The sequence below is a fragment of the Phragmites australis genome, chromosome 7 (assembly GCF_958298935.1).
Source record: "Phragmites australis chromosome 7, lpPhrAust1.1, whole genome shotgun sequence".
In the NCBI taxonomy this organism is placed as follows: domain Eukaryota; kingdom Viridiplantae; phylum Streptophyta; class Magnoliopsida; order Poales; family Poaceae; genus Phragmites; species Phragmites australis.
The window spans coordinates 33,393,930-33,416,029 of NC_084927.1; the positions used below are offsets into that span (position 1 = coordinate 33,393,930).

Genomic DNA, 22,100 nt, shown 5'->3' on the forward strand with positions numbered 1-22,100 from the left:
GGGTCCCCATAAACAAGGACAAGATTAAGACACTGCGTTGTAGGTATATATATATATATATACACACACACACACAAGAAGCTAAGATTAAGATAGGACTAGAGTGAAGCACCAAAATATCCACATCACGGCACCCATGGCGCCCTTGTGGCCAGTGCCTGAGCCTCAAAAGTAGAGCTATAAGCTAGAGATGCAGGTGCTAGATTACCTTGAGCATGCAATCCTCCATCACCATGGTATTGAGCCTGATTTTCATGGTGAACTTCATGGATGGAAAGCAGATGAGGAGCATTGCCACCCAAACCCAGATGCCTGATGTAAGTGTTCTAAGTAAAAGGATCAATGTTGACTTGTCCCATTTGCTTATACTGAGCCATAGCTACTGCTACCAAGAAAGTTCTTGGCTCCTCATGATGGATACGGGTAGGGTCTGGTCTATGTGAAGCACTTCTATCACCGTCTGCAGAATTAGCCTGGTAATGCTTTGCTAGAGAGCGACCAGGATAAAAGGCAAGAAGATTGTGTTCAATGCCTCCCTGGGATGTTCCTTCGTCTCTTTCAGTGGGAGTATGGTGGCTATCTGCAGCAAACCATCCAAAAGTTACGCCGACATCTCCATAGTCGGTAAGGGGCCGCTGGTCCCAGCCACTGTGCCTAGCTCTAGGCCTTCCTCGATCCCCATCCCCTCTATCACACGGGGAGCAGCCGCGCTGGTGGTGAGCCGTCACATCTTAAGGAGTTAATTACATAATTAAGTATGTATAATCATCAAGGTATCTTAAAATCATGTTTTAAGTATTTAAAAAATATTTTGAAAATATGTGTCTTGAGCCTATGCGTGTTTCCACATTTTGAGTAGAAATAGATTGGAGATAGTTAGAAAGACCCTAGATCCTTAGGAAGAAATTGGGAAAAGACCCTCCCCTGACGGTCCAACCGCACCACCACTGGTTTGACCACCTGAGGCATGCAAAGCCATTTTGGCATCTGTCCCGGGGAGGTCTAACCGCCCGAGCCTGCGGTCTTACAGCCAGCGTGCAATGACTTTTCACTTAAGCCATCGACTGATCTCTCTCTCTCTCTCTCTCTCTCTCTCTCTCTCTCTCTCTCTCTCTCTCTCTCTCTCTCTCTCTCTCTCTTCCTTCTCACTCCCACATGAACCGAGGGGGATAAGGGAGAGGACGGCCCCAACAACCGAAGATAGACATGAGAGGCTCCTCCGAGCTTCCTGAAGGCTTCTCCGAGCTCATCCCCTTTCTCTTCTTCGCCGAAGGAGTTTCTATGCTTGTTCATTCACCTTAAGCCCATACACCACTCCGGAGTCTGATCTTCAAATTGGAGCTTCCCCAGAGTGATTCCTTCCAATAAAATCTCAGTTAAACTCTATAGTCAAAAGTCAGACTGCCGCTAGAGCCGATCTGACCGTCCAAGGGTCCGGTCTGACCACTAGAGCACGAAACTCTCTGTGCACCGATGACAACTCGCTTTGGATTTCTTTCTTGAAAGTACATGTGTGAAGGACGCGAGGACATCATTGGGCTTGTGGCTACGGTATTGTACTTGTCGCCACGTCTAACTGGTCCTTTCTTCAGTAAATTACCAGCATTTTAAAATTGTTGTATATATGTGTAGCTGGCACCCGTAGCTGCATGCCGGATTGCTGGATGTTCTGGTTCTCTATATGTCAGCTGTTTGTGTTGTCCCTATACGTTTTGCCTTCCTGAATACCTCTAGCATACATAAATGCTCGTTTACTTTCTATGAAAAGAAAACCGGACAGTCAGAGAACAAAATTGAACCTTGAGCATGGCCAAAGATGTTCTTCAGAAAGAGCGTAACTGAAAGAAAACTAGGTTCAGACAAGGAAGATGCAATTTTCTGACTTCTTGTTAAGATTATTTATGGACGGTACGTACTCTGATGTTTGAAAAGGTGTGATTTAACATTTTGAGTGAATTGAAGCCGCACATGCAGTCATGCACAGGGAGGATATATACTTCTCGCCGTTGTTATAGCAGTAATTCTTGTCTGTCTTGATTAGCCATATGGTAGCAAAAACTATATGGCCATGCACGTACAAAATGCCGTTTATTTTGGCCAAGAATGTCATTCCAGAACAGAAGCAGGGTACTTTAGTTTCACCGAGATTCCAAACCTCAGTGATCCCAACACATATGCAAGAGTCCTGGAACCAAACTGAAGAAACCAATGCAAAACAGCTGTGCCTTAAGATTTTACCTTTGCTTTTCCAATTTCCATCAGCTCAGCTCCCAGAATCCGCAGGTGATACAACCCATGCCAGTTTCGCACAGCCTTCTGTGTGCCTCACCTATGCAGACATGAACGCACACAACGCGGTGGCGGTATAAATACTTGGCAGAGAAGCCGCACGGATGTCTCGTCGTCGTACGAGTTAAAAACACAAGAGCGTCAGCGTCCGAGAGCTCCATCCATGGCGCCTACCAGCAGCACCGAACCAGCAGTCAAGCACATTACGTTGCACCAGCTCTTGAAGCAGCAGCAGCACCGGCTCAAGCCCGCCGTGATGTGGAGCTGGGCAGCGGCGGCCACCGGCCGCATGGCGCCCGAGGATGCAGCGGACGATGATGGCCTGAGCAGTGCGTGGCCGCCGCGCTCGTACACGTGCGCGTTCTGCCGCCGCGAGTCCAGGTCCGCGCAGGCGCTGGGGGGGGGGGGCTCATGAACGTGCACCGCCGCGACCGCGCCAAGATGCGCGGCGTCCACCACGGCAGCGCCGCCGCGCAGGCGCAGCTAGTGGGCGTGTCACCGGCCACCGGCGAGGCGCCCCATGCCGCGGCGGCCACCGAGTACGCGGTGTTGTACCCCATACTGAACTCCAATGCCGCCGGCGCCGTGCTCTTTCCCAGCGGGGACGCGCTGCTCTCGACGCCCGTGGCGCTGGCGCCCGCGCACGACCAGGGCCACGTAAGCGACGACGAGGAAGATGACAAGGAGGTCGACCTGGAGCTGCGCCTCTGGTGGCCGTGGTTGGAATCATGGAGAGATGTTTTTGGTTATCTTCATGATGATGCCGTGTGATTTTTTTGGTTTGTTGTGAGAACTGAGAACTCGGCAGGGTGGGCGCACGCGCGGTTGATCGGCTGCAACCCGCTCGCTTCGGAAATTGGGACGCGCGTCAGCCCATGCCGTATTCTTTTCGGGCCTCCAGTTTGCTCTGAAAGCAAACACTACCTCTGCTTTCACTCGAAACACGCAAGTTCTTCAGTGCCGTAATCTCCGCTTAATAGGCTCCATCTTCGAAAATCCCGAGCCTGTACAGACTAGAGACATATTTGCCGGTTTGTACCTGTTTTTTTTTTTCTGCTTATCCAACTGATGCTGTGCTTTTAGTCCTACTAGTAACCAGTACGCCACCACACTAGAAAATCGTTGGCACAATCTTTGGATTTAAGAACACTTGACAAAGAACAAATTATGCAGAGAAAAAAAAATCAAAACTACTACATAAATGCCATTACAGAATTGCAACTTGAACAAGAGGGGGGGGGGGTGTCAATAGAACAAGTACAAAAAGATTCTAGCTGTGAATCATTCCATTCTGTTAATTGCTTAAACAGATGATCCAGCTCATCTTTCAGTTTGCTGACTGAAGCGTTCTCCTGAAATTTTAGCTCCATAAGGTTTATAGACTTATCGTTCTTGACTTAGAATTATGTGAAGTTATCAGCGACTCACCGGATGAACCTCCAACCTGTGCTACACATTCATCATGTTGTGCTTTCACCTTGCACAAAACCATGTTCATTCCCGTTCAGTGAGGATACGCCAATCTGCAAATTTCATTCAACACTCAATTAGCTGATATACAGAATCATAGCAGAAACAATATTTGTATCCATTAGCATTGAAGCAATTTGTAACTGAATCTCATAAGCACATATTTACAGCAATAGTGCAGAATATACTAATGCAGCTGTTTTCAATTATTCATATGAAGAACTTTTACAGTTGAGACTTGAGTTTAACAAAGCATATTGCATAAATAGCAATTATTCAGAACAGAAATTTGAAAGGTACAAGTTCTAGGAAGGTTCTACTTCTGTTTCATCACTAACAGCCTCATTTTCCACATTGCCAGTGACACGTCTCAGCCGGGATGCAGCTTTGTCAATTGCCAAGTTCAGTTGGCTTATCTTGTCGCCCAGTGTTTGACGAGTTTTCTGGATCCAGTTGACAGATTTAGCTATCAAAAGTACCTTTCAAATAGGAAAAGTCTGGAGTTAGGTTCCTTACCTCTAAACCTTCATCGTAATATCGACCATTACGTGGCTTTGTCACCCTTTGGAGGCCATTTTCATCAGACTCACCATCTTGTCCGTTCTCATCCAACAAAGAATCCAACGTTCTGCTGATCTGCTCAAGTATGTTGAGTAGTTAGCAACCACTTTTTGAACTAACAACTATATAACTAGAAAACCAGATAACAATAGCATCTAGAGCAAGATTAGTGCAGGCCAAAAAAAAATATCTCTTTCATCAATTATCAACAAATAGTAAATAGCTCGGATGCATAATATTTAGTTAGAATTCCATGCTGGCCAATTAGAAGCGGATATTTGAGCTTGTCTAGATCAGAAATTCAGAATCATTCTTTCTGCCTTCAAGAAGACATTGCATGATGGGGTTTCTGTTGGCTACATAGAGCACTGCTGAACAAAAATGATGTTTCTATAACTCTTTACAAGGATTTTCTGTGCATGTGCCAGTGCAAAATACTTTGAAGGTTTGACAATACCTGAGGAGCAAAGACATATCCCAGTGTTCCAAAGATTGCTCCCCCTATAAGAAATCCAGTCAAGAATCCTCCACCACCTTTAGAATCTTCACTGTATAACAGGTTAATTTCAGGAAAATTATAAACATTCAGCTGAAAACAGACATGGAAAAACTTAGATCCAAAGACAAAGTGCAAGAAGGAAAAAAGAAAAGGTCATTTAGGAAGATGGTTTCACTACTTCTGTTAAAATGTTACAGAGCAGTTGATCAAACCTAGTTTAAAGTAAATGTTTAAAAAAACACATCCAAGACAAAATGAACTTATGTTACACCAAGATGCAAGCTGGCTATCTTCAACACAGATCATTTTTACCCTCAATGACCTGCTCAATTAGAGTAGAACTTCATTCACTGGTGTTTAGTAAAAATGTGACTAGAGTGGAACCTGAACATAGATAATCAAGACTGCAAGTCAACTCGGATGTAACTTCATCTTAAAAGACCGAACGGAGCACTCTTGTCAACATCATTCTCTAAAACAAAATATTGTATCTAGAGACCAAATGTAGCAGTAACTCTGCGCCTCTACCTACACTCACGTCAACTACCTGAAGAATCTCAAGAACATAAACATCAGAGATTAAAAGCGAGACCTTTGTGCTCTGCAGATGGTTAACTTTCCACAATGATTTGCATTCCCTGAACTTGAGGGAACTGCAAGCGGCAAATGGTTTCTATTCAACTTCAACTTGTTCTTGCAGCCGAATGCAGTTGTATGCGTCGCACCTTTGACACAAAAAGGACAAATGTCACAAACAATGAGAATAACAAGGAACTACAGACTTCTGTATAATTCATAACAAATGTTAGTTCGACAGTTACAAGCTCGGCTTCTTCATCAAGCAGAAAACAGACGATTCTTTTCCTTTCACAAAGGGGCAAAAGGAACACTTTGGAAAGTACACAACAAACTGATTTTAGCATCGCTTCTCTAACCAAACCATATTTAGCCAGGTAACTACCACAAGCTGCAGTTATAACCAGACCACAAAAAATACTCTCTTTTTTTAGGACTAAAAAGATAGCCTTATTCAACACGAGGTCCATCCTGTTTCTGCCTTTTTACAGTTTTTTTGCGTTGTATTTTTTGTTTCTCTCTAGTGAGGACTGAGGATAAAATACAGCACAAAACTAGCAGCATATCTAATCCTAGTCCTAGATCCTTGGTAAAGCACCAGTAAATACACACATCTCGGCGGTTCAGCGATTCTTCAGTCAGTGATCAGTGGAGACGGCCAAATATGTCTCCATGCGGACACAATCGAAGCAAAAAGCCCAGGAAAAACTTGAGGGGTGAGGGGCTGAGAAGGGGGCCACTCACCGGAGACAGAGAGGGTAGCGGAGGGAGCGGCCATCGCCGCCGTGCAGGTGGGGAGGACAGGAAAGGGGAAGCTTTCCGCGAGGTGGGGGGGGGGGGGGGCGATGAACGCGATGGGCTATCCTGCTTTTGCCGCCGGCTTCTAGCGGAGTACGTGGACACATGGCCGGATCAGAGCGGGGAGACGGAGGGTGCATGTGGGCTCCATCTGTCAGTTGGAGGAGGACGCATGTGAGCTCTGATGGGCTTGTTCCTTCTTTACATCGTACAGAAGTATATTGGCCCGACTTATTTGTTCTGGACACGATCCTCTGTATTAATCGTCATTAATGCAGAGAATTACTATTTATACAGTAATATAAGTCTACTCTATAGTTCTCTTTATTAATTCAACGGCTGTGGAGTGCTCCTAATGCGTGTCCGTTTGTTCTTACTGACTAGCCCACTTACCCCTTATTTCCTTTATTTTTCAAAACAGTGGCAGGAGCTATGCGAGGCATTGAAGAACAGGGATTTTTATATTAAAAGAACAACTGCATAGCGAAATTGGTAGGAAGGAGGAACGGTTAAAAAGAGAATAACTAGAGATAGCTACAAACAAACAAAATCCTTTGTGAACACTGAAAATGTAGGATAGGAGTATGTTTGCTTTATTGGATTTGAAGTTTGTTTTGGAAGTTCAAAGAAAAAAAAGGATTTGAAGTTCGTTTCCAGTGCCACCAAGATTACTTATACTTTTTCTACACCAACCAAGATTATCTAGAGTTATAGACACATCTAAAAATATATATATATATATAAAGCGTGGTAAGAACACCTCTCCCTGCCAAAAACGTGTTGTTCAGTTAAAAGTACATACGAAAAAGCTACGAAACCAGCGGCTGGGAACTTCATACAAATATAGCATGCCCACCAAAATAATCTTGGACTCTTAGCTACCTGCAGCAGAGTAGCTAATAAGGGTACGATTGGTTGCCCATATTTAGATATTCTCTGTCAGATACGTGTTTTACTATGTGACAATGGTTTTATTAACAGGTGATAACCGGTATTAATAATAGATATAACATTCATCAATCTGAACACATCACTTATAATATCATAGATGATGAGTTATAATTATAATTTATCACTTTTGAGATCATAGGTAACGGATTGTAATAGTGACTCGTCACTAATGATTAAACATAAGCGACGGGTCATAATAGTAATCCATTACTTACGACTTATAAACGGTTTTTGTGTTTTTGACACAGAAAAAGGAAAAAATATATTATTTTTTTTCATCCAAGTCATCCCAACACAGAGGCTCATCGCATATGCCCCACAAGTCACATCATTTTTCAAATTATTTTTTAATCTGTGTCCCGTGGGCTTCAAGCCTGTGACCTCCCCTCGCACGTGTAGCTCCCTTATCGCCTCACCTATCAGGTAGTTGTGATAGAAATTGAATATTTTATCATTTCCACCTCTTTTATCGAAGGTTATAGGTAATGGGTCATAATCGTGACCTGTCATCTATGACTAATTAGTGACGGGTTAGAACTATAACCTATCACTAATGACTGATTTTACTTCATCCAAAATTGTATAAATATTTTATGATTTTTTAGGTTATAATTTACATATAAAAATTTTCTTTATCTAAATTTGTACAAATATTATATAAATTTCTGAATATCTCATCCAAATGATCATAATTGATGGGTGATCCAGAGTGACTTTGGTAAAACGAGCATAACTTTTGCATACGAATTTCAATTTTGACACTTTTTTTTACTCTACAGACGTCTGCAGAAAAAATTACATCCGTTTCTCTAACATTTCATCAGGTTCGGCAAATTTTTTATACCAAATTTAGCTTAGAAGATTGAGTTCTCTCCCCTGAAGTCTTTTCACCATTTTCAAAACGTGTGTTTTTTGTCCATAACCGTCACCCTTCACATCAAACTTGAACAGAAATGTACAATAATTCTTATTCTAATATAAATACATCAACTAAAGGGTATATGCCCAATCAAAAGTGTAAATACCTCCTAAAAGGTAAATACATCGAACAAAGGGTAAATTCCCAGTCGAAGTGTAAATACCCCACAAAGGGTAAATACATCAAAGAAGGCTAAACATCCTAAGATTAGACATTCTTTTTTATTTTCCTACTCCTATTACAGTAAAAACATTGTCAGTCAAAAAACTCATAAAATTTAAATCAATCTTATGTTCAATGATTAGACATCATTCTTAAAGAAAAATAGAAGCCTAAGTTTTCTTGAACTTCAAGCTTTTGCTGAGAGATCATCATTGGATTTTTTTAACCTTATGTGACAAAACTCATCATGAACAAATCACAACTTGATCTGTTAGTAATGACTGATGTAGTATGATCTATCACTGATGAGTTAGTCATTAGTGACATATTACAACTTAACATGTTAATAATATCATGATGGGTAACTTTACGACATGTCACTGATGATTTGTCATAAGTGATAGATCATGGTCTGGTCACCACTGAAGACTATATAAGTGATGGATCCTGACAACCCGACACTTATATAGTGTCTCCTTTATCTGTTTTTTATATAGGTTTTGGTTCATATCCACTATTACAATTTGGCCCCCACATATACAAACATACACCTTCAACTTTGCAGTCTTGCAAAAATTACCTAGCCCCATAGATACAAATATGCATCCACTCACACATGTGGGGTTACTTATCAATATTATAAAATCACATTCATACAATCAATTAATCATAATATTAATTTTTACATTCACTTTTATAGCCTCAGATTCGATCCATCAAACAAAAATTAAACACCCTTCTTTTCAACCTGTATCTGCTCATTCAATCCATCTAAACATATACCACTAACTAACCATTCTTCTTTCAAATAATATAATATAATTTCACTTAACCCGTTTTCCTCAATCTATATATACACACTATACGGATAAGACACCGTGCTGACAATCAATCACACTTTGTCACCGTCTCATCAGGTACGCGCCACTGTTCACGGCGCGGGGACCCATCAGGGCCAAGCGCGCGCGGTAGACAACCTCACTGCCTGTGCGTGGCGGTACCCTCGCGCTGCTGGAGCATACTGTACGTATGCGGCAGGGGGCACCGGCTCATCCGGCCATACGGCGTGTGGGGGCCCGGCGGCCGGTGCGCGCCATGGCATGCATGCGCGTCGTTCGCAGCTAGCACGCGAGTACATGCGCCCATGCACAGCGCCGAGGATGCGGATTGCAGACTGAGCGCTGCCGCACGTACGTACGTGAGTACGTCGACCATTTCCAGATTCCCTGCTTCGTGTCGACCTGCCACTTTTGCATGCGTCTCCACCGACGCCCGTACGACGGCGCACTGGTCCGGGCTGCCCTTTTCATGCAAGAATCGGCCGGCCGGTGGCGTAGGGCCGTGTAGTAGTGTGCACCACCAACGCATTTGTGAGAGACATGATTTTTTACGTGGAAAAATTCTCTAGTACGGAGTTAAAAACCATGAGAAAAAAAAATTATTCTGATGATACAGGTTACATATACCAGAGTTAACTCATATTTATATACGACTCATGAATTTGCAATAAAAAAACAGTCATTCATACCGCCCAAAATATAAGCGTTGGTTCATACCTTCTTGTGCTTGATCAACGATCGAGTCAGGTTGAACCGGCACTGATACTCAGTATCAGTGTCGGATGAGTATCAGTGCCGGCTCTTGGATCAAATCAGTACTGATACTTTAGTCCTTGCTGTTAACTCAGTGTCAATATCGATTCGTATTACAGGTCAACACTAATAAGTCTTCAGTCTAAAAAAGGCGCATTCTTCTCCCCCTAACGCGGCATCCCCAACTCCGGCGTCCCTTTCCGCCACCTCACTGCCATGTCATCATTCCCAACTTCGGTGCACTTTCCTCCACCACAATATTAGTGCCGGTTCTAGGAAAAAATCGGCAATGATAGTCCAACTATCAGTGTCGTCTGGGGGTTTAAAACCGGCACTGAAAGTCCAACTATCAGTGTCGGGTGGGTTATACAACCGACATTGATTCTAGTATCAGTGTTGGTTGTATACTACAGTCGGCATTGATACTCTATCCATATATAAGTAGGACTTAGCCGCAGCCTCTCCATTCCTCCCTTGCGCACATGTTAATTCCTGCTATCTCACCAACGCTGTCGTCCCCGGAGTCGACGCTGCCTCCCCGTCATCGTCACCGTCCATGGAGTCAATGTCGCCTCCCCACCGTCATCGTCCTCATCCTAGAGCCGGTGTTGCCTCCCCGCCATCGTCGTCCCCAGAGCCCGTGCGTCCTCCTCATCCCAAAGCCGACGTTGCCTCCCTCGTCGTTGTCCTCGGAGCCCGCACGCCGTCATCCCCGTTGTTCGTGCGCCGTCCTCATCCCCAGTGTGTCACCAGCACCGCCGTCCCCGCCGCCTCAGAGCGTCGTCCTCATCCCCGTTGCTAGCTCCATCGTCGAGGTCATGCAGCTTTGTCATAGATTCAGTAAAAAAAATATGGTTACTTTGTTGTGTAATCAGACAACAATTTAGTGGTTGAAGAAACTGATGATCTTTACATAACATTAGTTCAATTGTGCTCTTGGTTTGTTGAAGAACAAAAGCGAGCATTTTAGTTTATCTGATTAAATGTTAGCCATTGTTAATGTACATGTTCTGTTATATTGTTTCAATGTAAAAGTACTTCTACACTTATAAAGTGATTGAAGAATGAAAGCGGTCATGTTGAAGAACGAAAATGTTGCTTCTGAAAATTTGTAATTGTTTTATTGGAACTTTCTTAGGACAAGATTATTTAAAGGAGTAAATTGGTATGATGATTTTAACCAAATTTCTGAGCTAACTAAGTACAATATAGTTTGTATCCCCTACCTGCAGGTCCAACACATTCCAAATTACATATAAGTAGCTACTAGGATATAAATTTGATACCTGATTATTATTTTCAAGTTGAATCTTGATATACACCCACATCAAGACAACTTTCTAAGTACATCGTTTGCAACCCGTGCCCAGGGCCGATCTCTAGAGAAATAAAATTTATTGGTTTACATATGTCTTACTTTTTATAGATATCATGTGGATCTAACAGGTATCATGGATGCATCCAAAGTAGCGTCTACATCCCGCTGCATGGTGCACCCTGCGCCCTTGAAAGTGCATCTAGGCCCCTAAGTGGGTTTTGGTGATAATGATAAAATAATTAAATAACTAATGAATTTTATGAAGTATGAACATGTGTAATTCGATCAAGTGAGAATTTGACGCATGATGATCCCCTAAAAAGGAAAAAGGAAAATGACACATGGATCGTATAGTTTTAAATTCATTTATTTTTTAAATTGAGTTTAGCATATCATACTATTAAGGAGTATACACAATTTACTTGTTTGCATAGAAATAGTGCTCAAAAGATCTAACAAACCTATGAGAAAAACATCGAACACAACACTTGCACCTAGGTTAGCCCAAATCTTTTGAGAATGTGCAAATGCAGAAGGTCTGCACCTTTACGGAGTGTCCGCATTTTTCTGCTGCTAGTCTGCAGTTGAGTGGAGTTGGGGCTAACTGGGAGGTGCGGAGGATCCGTACTTTTGCGGAGTGTTCGTATTTTCACAGATGTAACGGCTAGTTTTTTTGAGTTAGATATATCTACACCCTCACTCCCTCCTTTAACTGCTGCTTCTTTACAAGAAAAGGTGAACAACTTTAGAGAAAAAGTACTATCTCTCCCACCTTGCTTTAGCTTGATACTTCCTAAGATTTGAGAGTTTAGTTGAGAGAGTGAGATCTAGTGCTTATGCGCAACACTTCAACCTTTGAGCACCGGTTTCCTTCATCATGCTAGTGATTTCGTATTTGATACTCTTGGTGGTTCGTTCACATAGACGGTTATGCGTCACCAGTCGAGCTCTCGGTCTTGTGGTGAGACCCGAGACGTTTGTATTACCCCTACGATTGAGTAAGTAATCATAGTTTGATCTTTGTGGTTGCTCGGGTGAAGAAAGGGTTGAAAGAGATCCGACTTTTTGTAAGCTCCTCAACAGAAACGTAGACACTTCTTTGTGGAATGATCGAATTTTGGTGAACAAATTCGTGTGCCTCATTTGTCAATTTCTCGTGATTTGTTGCATTTACGTGTACCTGTTGATTATTAGGGTTTCGACCCGATCCACTCTCTTGTGAAATTTGAGCTGCATGTACTTGTGAAATAAGTTGAAACATATTCTCTGGTGCTTGGTAATTTGTATATTTAATCCACGTTGTTTTTCATAGGCGTCTACTTGAGTTTTCCTAAAATATCCGGAGTATCCGCATATATCTACGGAACCTTCGTAAATTTGCGAAGGTTCTGAAAAAATTTGCAAAGAGTCCGCATATTGCTAATCTGCTGCATTTTAGTTTGTAAAATTTTTTAGATTACGCCTATTCACCCCCCTTTTTAGGCGACCTCAGATTCTTTTCAACCCTCCCGGTATATTCCTCTATGAACTCGACGCCCCGCCCTACCCGGCGCCCGCAGGGATGATCAAAATTGTATACCTCGCAACTATTTTGGTTGGACAACTGATAATTAAAAAATGTGTAGTTGTTAAAGATATACATGTATTAATGTAGGTGATTTCTCCTCTAGTATGGTTAAATGGAATGATTGCTCACATATAGGGTTATACACAACCTATTGTGACTATCACTATAGGTGATAGTGGTACAAGGAAGATATCAATTAATTTTCAGATATCGACAAATGAAGAATTCATCAATATTGTTGTCTCTAGCATCCAATCACACGAGATCCATGTGGCTCAAAAAACTAGGTGACAGTGGTTTTGCAAGAGATTAAGGATCAAGTTAGGTCCATTTTACCTGACTATAACTATTTTAAATTGAAAGTGCTTGAACAAAATATGGAGAATGTGGCTTTAATGACTATCAATATGTCATGGTTACATGCACTTGACACGGTTGATGCCATAAATTTTAATCTATAGTATTTGTTTCATATATTATTAATTTTTCTCTTTATATTCATGCTATTTGCCTGTAGGATTTTTACTGGAACAACAGGATGTTAGCTTTGGTTCAGTCTTACGTTATGTCATAGAGCGACTGAGTTTCACAATGATTGGCCCAAAAGTCAAGAGAGTTTATGAAGGCAGGTATCAGGTTATGTGGAGTTTGGTGGAGGAGGTTTCGCTGTTTATGGAACAGTGATGTATCTGCCCTCTCTTGCTCGAGATAATGCACTCATTTATGTAGTACATCATTTGGATGAGATATATGGAGTTGATATCGTAGATGTCAACTATGAAGACTATATGATTCGACGTGCACCGTAGAATCAGGGATGAGCGTATTTGCAATGTGTTTAATCTATTATGTGAACTATTATAATATTTATGTGTAGATGTTGATGAACTCATGATTATGTGTTGATGTGGATGAAATATTTATGATCCATGTGTATATATTTTCCTGTGATGAATGTCTACATATATTTGAATAAAAATTTGAAATCAAATTTTAAATATTGTATTATTGAATTCATAATTTATTTATGCATACAGAAATATCAGTGACGGCTTGTCACACTAGCCGACACTGATACTCAGACTATCAGTGCCGGTTCGTTCTTATGGACCGACACTGATAGTCTAAGCATTAGTGCCAGTTCTTTATTATAGACTGGTACTGATATTTATTATATTGTTGATTCATAAATCGATATTGATAGTCCGTGACTATCAATACCGAGTAGTTAATGTTGGTTTAAAAACCACCACTAATGATGTTTTTAAGTTGGTACTAATAATTATTTTTATAGTGCCGACTAGAATTCTATCTTTTGATGCATTATCCAACGGCATTATTGGCGATACGGCACGCGGTACGTAGCACTGGCCCTTTGTAGTTGTGTGTGTGCAACTATAGTTAGTGTTGGTTTAAAAACCACCACTAATGATGTTTTTAAGTTGGTATTAATAATTATTTTTTATAGTGCCGACTAGAATTATATCTTTTGATGCATTATCCAACGGTATTATTGGCGATACGGCACGCGGTACGTAGCACTGGCCCTTGTGTAGTTGTGTGTGTGCAACTATATATATGCATGGTACAGCACCGGATGTACGTGCGGAAATCGATGCGTTGCTGTTAACGCTTGGAGAGAATATCATGTTCTGCCAGGTGTCCTGCCGGCCGGCCGGCCTCATCACCAGGCGGTTCGAGCAATGGTACATGCAATGCAACAGCTCGTCTCTCTCATGTCGCCTGTTCGTATGGACCAGTAATTGCTTTGGATAAATTAATGCAGATTAACAAGCTACCTTTTATTTTCACTAGTACACCACTACACTGGCCATGCATGCGGCTTGTCTGCTTGATTTGACTGTCTAATTACCCGTGACGCGGTACTAATAATCTGATACAGTATCTTCCTGTTCTGTAGTACTGGTCGTGTCAGCTAGCTGCCCCATGTATCTCTGTTCATCATGTGTGGTTGCATCCCAAAAGACATTCTTGAGGGGTATGTCTCGGCAGGCACTAGTGGGTACTACTCTACCATAGGCACAAAAAGTTACACCTAAAATTTGCTTGCAATTTGCTGCTATCAAAAAAATGTCGAGCATTGTTAGTAGTACTGTAGTCGTAAACAAAGGAGTTATAATCACCGGCAGCAAGTGATTTAAGATACTTAAAATTATTCGGTTTTAAAAATATTATAAGATAAGAATATATTAAATTCTATCTAAATGTGATTTAATCTTATCTGTGTGTCTACTCTACCGTTTAAAATAGATTGTAACATATCTAGAAAGATAAATTGCAAGTATATAAATACGAAAACGTAATAAGTTAGAGAGATCAAACTCGGCATAAGAGATTTTTATTCAATAGTATCGATGATATAAACGCATTCTCTAGTTCATTTTGAAGCTCCACAAATGATATGCTCCTAGTTTTCAAGATTTTTTTGTCACGACTGTTGAGCCACCAAGGCAAGTTCTCAAACCGAATAAGTCACTAAGCCAACAAGACAATGTCTCACCACTAACTTCTCTTCCGGTCACTTATCTTCGTCTTCACTTCGGAACTTAAGTCATCAAGACAAAGGTCTCTACATCCATATACAAACTTCTTGCTACCACTTCACACCAAGTCGGAGGGTAAACAAGCTTAAGCTACCAAGACCCAAGATACCGATGAGTCATCAAGTCTTCAAGGGGCTGGCGTACCATTTGGTACAGGTAGGATCACTCCTTGATCCACTCTCTAGGCAGTAACACTTAGCAACAACTCTTTCTAGGCCTATTAACACTAATCACTCTATAATTTTATGCTTAATTGCCTTATATAATAACTTTAAGCACTTTGGTGGCTTGAATGTCTTCACAAGTATCTATAAGCATCTCTGGACTGCCACATATTCAAATGACTGCATGGATGAGTATTATAGTCTCAACCCTGTGGACTAGTCGTTGTCCTAACGATTTAACTTTTCTATATATACCGGATGATCTGGTGTAAACAGAATGTACTCACCGGACCATCCGACATGTACATCCTCCACGAACTAGCCGTTGTAACCCCACTCAAATTTATTCTGAACATCGAATATTCTGGTGTTGCCTTCAATTTCATCACCAGACTATTTAGCGTGTATACTCGAGCCAACATGCGCCACTTCTCTCTGTGCAAAATACTCCAGCGTAGCCAATCTTCATCGTCGGATCATCCGGCATGTACAACCATACCGAACTAGCCATTGATAACTTCTCTGGAACAAATACTCTGACGCAACCATCCAGTGTGTACCACTCTGAGCACCGGACCATCCGGCGTGCATATATTCTTCTGTCAACCGAGCTATTTTTTCTCTACACAAACACTCCCACATGTAGAACTTCAAAGCGCCAGACCATCTGGTGCGTAACTTCTTCAACTCCTTCCTCTGGAATGCTTCGATGTGTACAAACCTCTTAGCGCTGAACCATCTGGCGTGTACATCCTCAAAGAACTAGTAGTTAAAACCCCACTCAAATTCATTCTAAACACCGAATATTCTGATGTTGCTTTCAATTCTATCACCGGATCATCCGACGTGTATACTTGAGCCAACTTGCGTCACTTCTCTCTGTGCAAAATACTCTGGTGTAGCCAATCTTCATTGCCGGACTATCCGGCATGTATAACCATGCCGAACTATCCATTGACACCTTCTCTGGAACAAATACTCTGGCACAACTATTCGGTGTATACCACTTTGAGCATCGGACCATCCGCCATACATATCTTCTTCTGCCAATCGAGCCATTTCTTCTCTGCATAAAACACTCCAACGTGTAGAACTTCAAAGCATTAGACCATCCGACGCGTAGCTTCTTCAACTCCTTCCTCTGGAATGCTCTGGCATGTACAGACCTCTGAGCGCCGGACCATCCGGCGTGTTCAATATACCTGGGGAAAAATCCATGGCGAGTTCTACGCTGGACCATCCAACATTAATAATATTCCTGAGACTTCACCAATTCAATTAATCTTGGTCCCAGCTACGGTGACTTTTTCATATCTTTTATTTATAAAATCTACTAAAACATATACTTAACAAACATGTTAGTCCTATTAATTATATTACTATTAATCATCAAAATTATATTACATATCTAAAAAGACTATGTTCGCTACAACTCTCCTTGAAGTTGCCACCTCCCACGTTTCTATTATTTGATCGTCTTGTGCGTGGTTCTAGTTTTTTTTTTTTTTTTTTTTTTGCATCAAGATCCATGCATATATACCTTGATATCCATACTTACATGGTTTTTTTTTATTTCCGGGATTTATTTGCATTGCATTGTGTGCGTTTTGATTGGTAAGTATAGGCTAATCATCTGACCTTTTTAATTGCGAAGGAATCATATGCATATGCATAGTGCTGTGGTGTACCAAGAGTTGAAGCCTGTTAGATGTGAGTGGCGATTAATCGCTCTGGAGCTTATGCACATAACTGATCCCCCAAACCCCGAAAGTGCAGTACGTAGTACACTTCGCTTTGTGGCCTCCTTGGCTCCTTGCCATTCTGCTCACTGTTAATCCATGTGGCTAGGTTGTCCTCTATCCCCTTCATGCATGTGATCACTGGAAACTAAGTTTAATTTCACATAAGCTACTGAAAACTAAGTTTAGTTTCAACGAAACACTTGCCGCTTCATCACTGGAAATTATTAATCTTACAAAATATGTTGCTATTCTTTCTTATGAAGGGGGGTAATATAATAAGCACCCAGTGCCAAACTGCTAATAACACTTCTCATGCATGCTGGTAACATGTGAACTCTTATGTGAGTTGTCGTATGTGTGATTCAAATGGGACTCGGTTCCTCTTACAAAATACGAAGGTCGTTGAACAAAATTCCCGTGGAGCCAAGTGAAATATCAGGAGGAGGCTCTAAAATTCACGCTCTACCGCCACCACCCTCGAAGGACGCTGCTCTGGCCTTGGGACCCGTTACCTTAGGTAGGCAGTACCCATATGGTGTGGTGATTTTCATTTGGCATACCAAGAAGGGACGTCCCCACACCCCCACATATCGAACACAGGGAGGAAAAGAAAATCAGACAGAGAGAGAGAGAGACAGACCTCTGCCCTATAGAGGGAGAACACTCCTCTTCCATCTCTTCATCTCTCTCTTTCCCCTTCCCGCTCGCTTTTCAGCGGAAGCGGCAGCGGCAGCTTGCACTGCAGCAGAGAGGAAGCAAAGCAAGGAGAGGTCACGCGTAGAGCAGATCAGAGCTAGCTCCACTCCCCAACGATTTCACCGCAACGTCAAAAGGAAGCGAGGTCTTGGTGGTAATATCTTGGAGCATTGTGCGGAGCGGGAGATCTGCAATCTATCAGCTGCTGCCGCCTGCCACACATCTGCGCCGATGCAGTCGCGCCCATTGCCTGCCCAAGCACAAAGCTCGCTCGCCTCAGGTTCGGCCTGACTCCACTGCGCCGTTCATTATTGTCACGCAATCTTATGCATATGCCCTAGCTTAGTTTCCGCCATGTCGCGCCGCGCCCACCGCTAGAAACACACAGATAGCACCACGCCGATCGAGCACCGGCAAGCTAGCTGTTCGGTGTCTCTTCTTTCCAGAAAGGAGGAGGCAGGCAGCGACGAGGAGGGGAATGAAAAGGGAAGCGGCCGCTTGTAGCTGCGCGTAGCGTAGTGGCATAGAGAAGAGGCCGGCCACGTACGTCGACTGGTGCGCAAGCGCGCGCTCTATGCTATACACGCCGATGGAGGTGCCGGTAGCGGCAACGCCGGCGCAGGCGGAGGGGGAGAACGGGGTGCAGCAGGGGAGGAGGAAGCGGCGGCGGCGGGCGAGGAGCTTCAAGAACCGCGAGGACGCGGAGAGCCAGAGGATGACCCACATTGCCGTCGAGCGCAACCGCCGCCGCCAGATGAACGAGTACCTCGCTGTGCTCCGGTCGCTCATGCCGGAGTCCTACGTCCACCGGGTACGTACGTATATATGCACTTACTTACTCCGGAACATCACTTCATTGTGGTCATGCTTTTCTTCTCGGGATTCATCAGTGGGATTGGATCGGGTGTGTTTTGTTAAAGTGGCGAGAATGTTTGCTTTACTCCTTCCATTTAGAAATAGGAAACATATTTTTTTAATTATAATTAGATTTATAATTTAAAATAACTTCATACTATATATGTTTTGTAGTTATAAATGATATATTTTACGAGAAAATCTAGACAAAATTGAACTTGGAAGATCCAATCCAAAATAAATATATCTACTATTTTTAAACCGAGAGAGCAGATGAAATTTGCCTCAAACGAAAAAAAAAAAAAACTAGATGACGCTACTGTTACCGTTGATGCGTTCTGCGACTTTTCTTATTTTCAAATCCTGCTGTACTACTCGACCTTTTTGCTTTGTTTATTTTAAAAAAGTAAACGTTTAATTTTCGTATTGCTCTTGCTTAACTGTATCCTGAAGAATTCTGTCTTGTTTGTTTCATTATGGTAGCAACGTGATCATGGGTGCCGAAAAAAATTCCGCCCGAATATCCGATATATCTGGTTGCAGGTCTACCGCCGGACCCTGTTGAAAAAAATTATCATATTTAACAGTATTTCATTTGAATTTATTTAGATTTTATTTAATATATCTGATAAATCATATTTATCGACAATCTATAATATTTATCGGTGAAAAAACCATGATCATGGGACAGGACATTCTTCGGACAATTTGTGCCATTAATGTGCCTCCCCCCATCATTACTTCACTCACAGTACTTCAGTTTATATGGAGTGCTCTGTCTGGTCCTGTACGGCTGTACCTAATCGTGTCCTTCGTTTTTGATCGAGATGTGTAGGGCGACCAGGCGTCCATCGTCAGCGGCGCCATCGATTTCGTGAAGGAGCTCGAGCAGCAGCTGCAATCCCTCGAAGCGCAGAAGCGCTCGCTGCTAGCGTCGCAGCAGCAGCGCAACAACACGGCGCCGGAACGTGACACGGCTCGCGCCACGGCGCGAACACCAATGAGCAGCAGCAGCAGCTCAGACCCCGCGAGCAACCGCGCGGCCGAGAATGACGAGGAGGAGGCGCCTCCTCCGTTCGCGCGCTTCTTCAGGTGCCCGCAGTACGTGTGGCGCCACGCGCCGCCGCGGGAGGACGGTGCGGCCGGTGCCGCGGAGGAGACGAGCCGCGCCTCCGGGTTGGCGGACATCGAGGCGAGCGTGGTGATGGACGGGCACGCCAGCCTCCGGGCGATGGCGCCGCGTCGGCCGGGGCAGCTGCTCAAGATGTTGGCGGGGATGCAGGCGCTTGGCCTCGCCGTGCTGCACCTCAACGTGACCACTGCACTCGACGCGGTGGTGCTCTACACCCTCAACCTCAAGGTACGAACCACGACTCCCGAAGTCCCGACCGATGCATGCTATCGCTGCTCGCTGCCTAGTAAAACATCTTAGGTCTTTACTGTGCACATGCCAATGCTTATGGTAACTATATGCAAATATTCCAACCTGATTGGACTGATTAATTTTTATATAAAAAATGAAAACAGAATTGACCATGTCTTCTATATATCCAACATAATTCCCTGTGCTGACGGGAAATATGCACACATAGCACACGTCTTGACAGGAAACGGAATCTTTTCCCTTCTCTTAGTTGTCCGAGGAAATGGAGAGAAGGATAAAGCGAGTCACATCTCAGCATATTTTTCTTCTATAAGGTATAAAAAATTATGAACGATGAAACAAATATGATTTTTGAGAATTTTGCTTTAATGGTTAGAATTATTAACTACTCCTTCTGGATGCAAATGTAGATCGTTTTAGTTTCCTCAACTATTCTTTAAATATAAATTTCTCGAATTTTTATGTATTTTTTTTCTCTTGTTTCCGTTTCGTCCTTGTTTAATAAATGTTACTACTCTCACAAATGAATGGGTTATCTTTTTCAATGCAAAATAAATAAAGGGCAATACGGTTATTTAATCTACTTTCTTAATCATTATGCACAAATCTAAAACGACTTACATTTGCAATCAGATGAAATAACTCTAACCATGCGAGCTACCTAAAAAGCCAGTAGTATTTGCTGCATTTGTTGTATCCCTGGACTGGACTTTGACGTGCCTCCACTCCATATCATCCATAGACTGCACTGCATGCTGCAGCAGTGTATGGAGTCAATGGCATTTCAAAGTCCTGACTCAAACGGAGAAAAAAAAAGTTGCATGTTTTCACCGTGTCTTTTGCTAAATAAGTTAAAGAAAGATCGGCACTGGCCGCACGGTCGCAGAGAATCTCTTGGTGAGCTTGATCGTCGATTGACACGGCGAAAACAGCAGCAAAAGGCTAGAGCCTACAGAGATTGTGTGCGCTGCTGTTGGTGCCTTTTCTTGTGCTGTTTTAGCAGAGAGTGCGTGTATGTGTTCCTGAGCCAGGCCCAATGGAATCTATCTTTACGACATCACTGTTTTTCTTTTCTGAGTAACTTGGTGATTCCCTCTCTGAAGATGTACTTAACTATCAGTCAGAGTTCACACAGCTCTTCCGTCCTGGATTCGCCACTTTGCCTTCCATGAGCTGCATGCGGGGCTGGTGCAAATGTGAAAGTTTTACAAGCTTTCTTTTTTGCCTTCTTTTGCTGTGTGGCGTTGCAGGTGGAGGAAGGGTGCAGCCTGACGACGGCGGACGACATCGCGGCGGCGGCGCACCACGTGCTGTGCGCCATCGACGCCGAGGCGACGGGCCGGCGTGGGGCAGCCGGAGCTTTAGCTAGTGCACCCCACCGGTGAGGTCAGGTCATCCGGGGGACGCGTCCTGCGGGTGGCTGCTCCGCTCGTCGTGTGACATTTGTAAATTGCAGTAGCAGCAGCAGAGCCTGCAATTCGTGATGGCGCCGAGCTGGCATAGGCCCGTGTCAAGCGTGTAACCGCAATAACGTGCATGTGGTGATGTGCTTGGTCTGCAATGAACATGCAAGTCCATTTGAGGTTTGTGTTCGTGCAATCTATAAAATTGTTCGTTGCGCGATAGAGTATAAAATTGTAATTTTTCGATTTAAAAATATCTGGCTCCCTTGAATTGGGCCGACTAGAACAAGAAAACCCAAGTGACACACCTGTCTACTTGGGCTGGAGATCATCATCGGGACTGGCCCAAATCTGCGTTCTGGCCCATTTTGGATCCCGAACCGTCTACTCCCTTCTGGGCTCCTCTCAAAAAAAAATTCCCCTGGTAGGTTGGGCAAAAAAGCAGGTTTCCGAACAGAACTGTCTCTTTTGTGTGGACACAGAAAAGAGACCCAGATCTCGCGGAGCCCGCAGCCTTTTCTTTTTTTACTTGCTTTGCACTTTGCTTCACGTTCCCTTCCGCCGAATGGGCACTGCGAGTTCGAAACAAA

General features: G+C 43.1%; 2 protein-coding genes and 1 pseudogene across 6 annotated transcripts; 2 read left to right on the plus strand and 1 right to left on the minus strand.

The window, feature by feature from the left end:
- Positions 1-2,452: 2,452 nt before the first annotated feature.
- Positions 2,453-3,060, plus strand: LOC133925599 (uncharacterized; annotated as a pseudogene).
- Positions 3,061-3,401: 341 nt separating this feature from the next.
- LOC133924866 (uncharacterized) lies at positions 3,402-6,282 on the minus strand. 4 transcript variants are annotated; one of them, XR_009910855.1, is made up of 7 exons: positions 6,140-6,282; positions 5,412-5,544; positions 4,778-4,868; positions 4,276-4,395; positions 4,060-4,202; positions 3,718-3,812; positions 3,402-3,641 (listed from the first exon to the last, which is right to left on the minus strand). XR_009910855.1 is itself a non-coding variant. In XM_062370597.1 (7 exons), exons 1-6 carry the CDS (start codon positions 6,171-6,173, stop codon positions 3,750-3,752), a joined length of 546 nt encoding a protein of 181 aa, XP_062226581.1. In that variant the 5' UTR covers positions 6,174-6,282; the 3' UTR covers positions 3,402-3,641; positions 3,718-3,749. The 4 variants fall into 4 exon arrangements, 3 of the variants coding, with proteins under 3 accessions (XP_062226581.1, XP_062226580.1, XP_062226582.1); XM_062370597.1 differs by having other exon boundaries at positions 4,098-4,202; XM_062370596.1 differs by having other exon boundaries at positions 4,080-4,202.
- An 11,524-nt stretch (positions 6,283-17,806) lies between these two features.
- LOC133923641 (transcription factor bHLH96-like) lies at positions 17,807-21,686 on the plus strand. 2 transcript variants are annotated; one of them, XM_062368923.1, is made up of 4 exons: positions 17,807-18,148; positions 18,247-18,679; positions 19,559-20,083; positions 21,358-21,686. In XM_062368923.1, exons 2-4 carry the CDS (start codon positions 18,443-18,445, stop codon positions 21,490-21,492), a joined length of 897 nt encoding a protein of 298 aa, XP_062224907.1. In that variant the 5' UTR covers positions 17,807-18,148; positions 18,247-18,442; the 3' UTR covers positions 21,493-21,686. The 2 variants fall into 2 exon arrangements, with proteins under 2 accessions (XP_062224907.1, XP_062224906.1); XM_062368922.1 differs by having other exon boundaries at positions 17,807-18,679.
- Positions 21,687-22,100: the final 414 nt, after the last annotated feature.

Coding starts and splice junctions, on each gene's coding strand:
- LOC133924866 (XM_062370596.1), bottom strand. CDS start 6,173: ATGGCCGCTCCCTCCGCTACCCTCTCTGTCTCCG. Junction 5,545..6,139: donor CGCTACCCTCTCTGTCTCCG/GTGAGTGGCCCC, acceptor TTTGTGTCAAAG/GTGCGACGCATACAACTGCA. Junction 3,813..4,079: donor CTGTTAGTGATGAAACAGAA/GTAGAACCTTCC, acceptor TGAAATTTGCAG/ATTGGCGTATCCTCACTGAA.
- LOC133923641 (XM_062368922.1), top strand. CDS start 18,443: ATGCTATACACGCCGATGGAGGTGCCGGTAGCGGCAACGCCGGCGCAG. Junction 18,680..19,558: donor CGGAGTCCTACGTCCACCGG/GTACGTACGTAT, acceptor CGAGATGTGTAG/GGCGACCAGGCGTCCATCGT. Junction 20,084..21,357: donor TCTACACCCTCAACCTCAAG/GTACGAACCACG, acceptor GTGGCGTTGCAG/GTGGAGGAAGGGTGCAGCCT.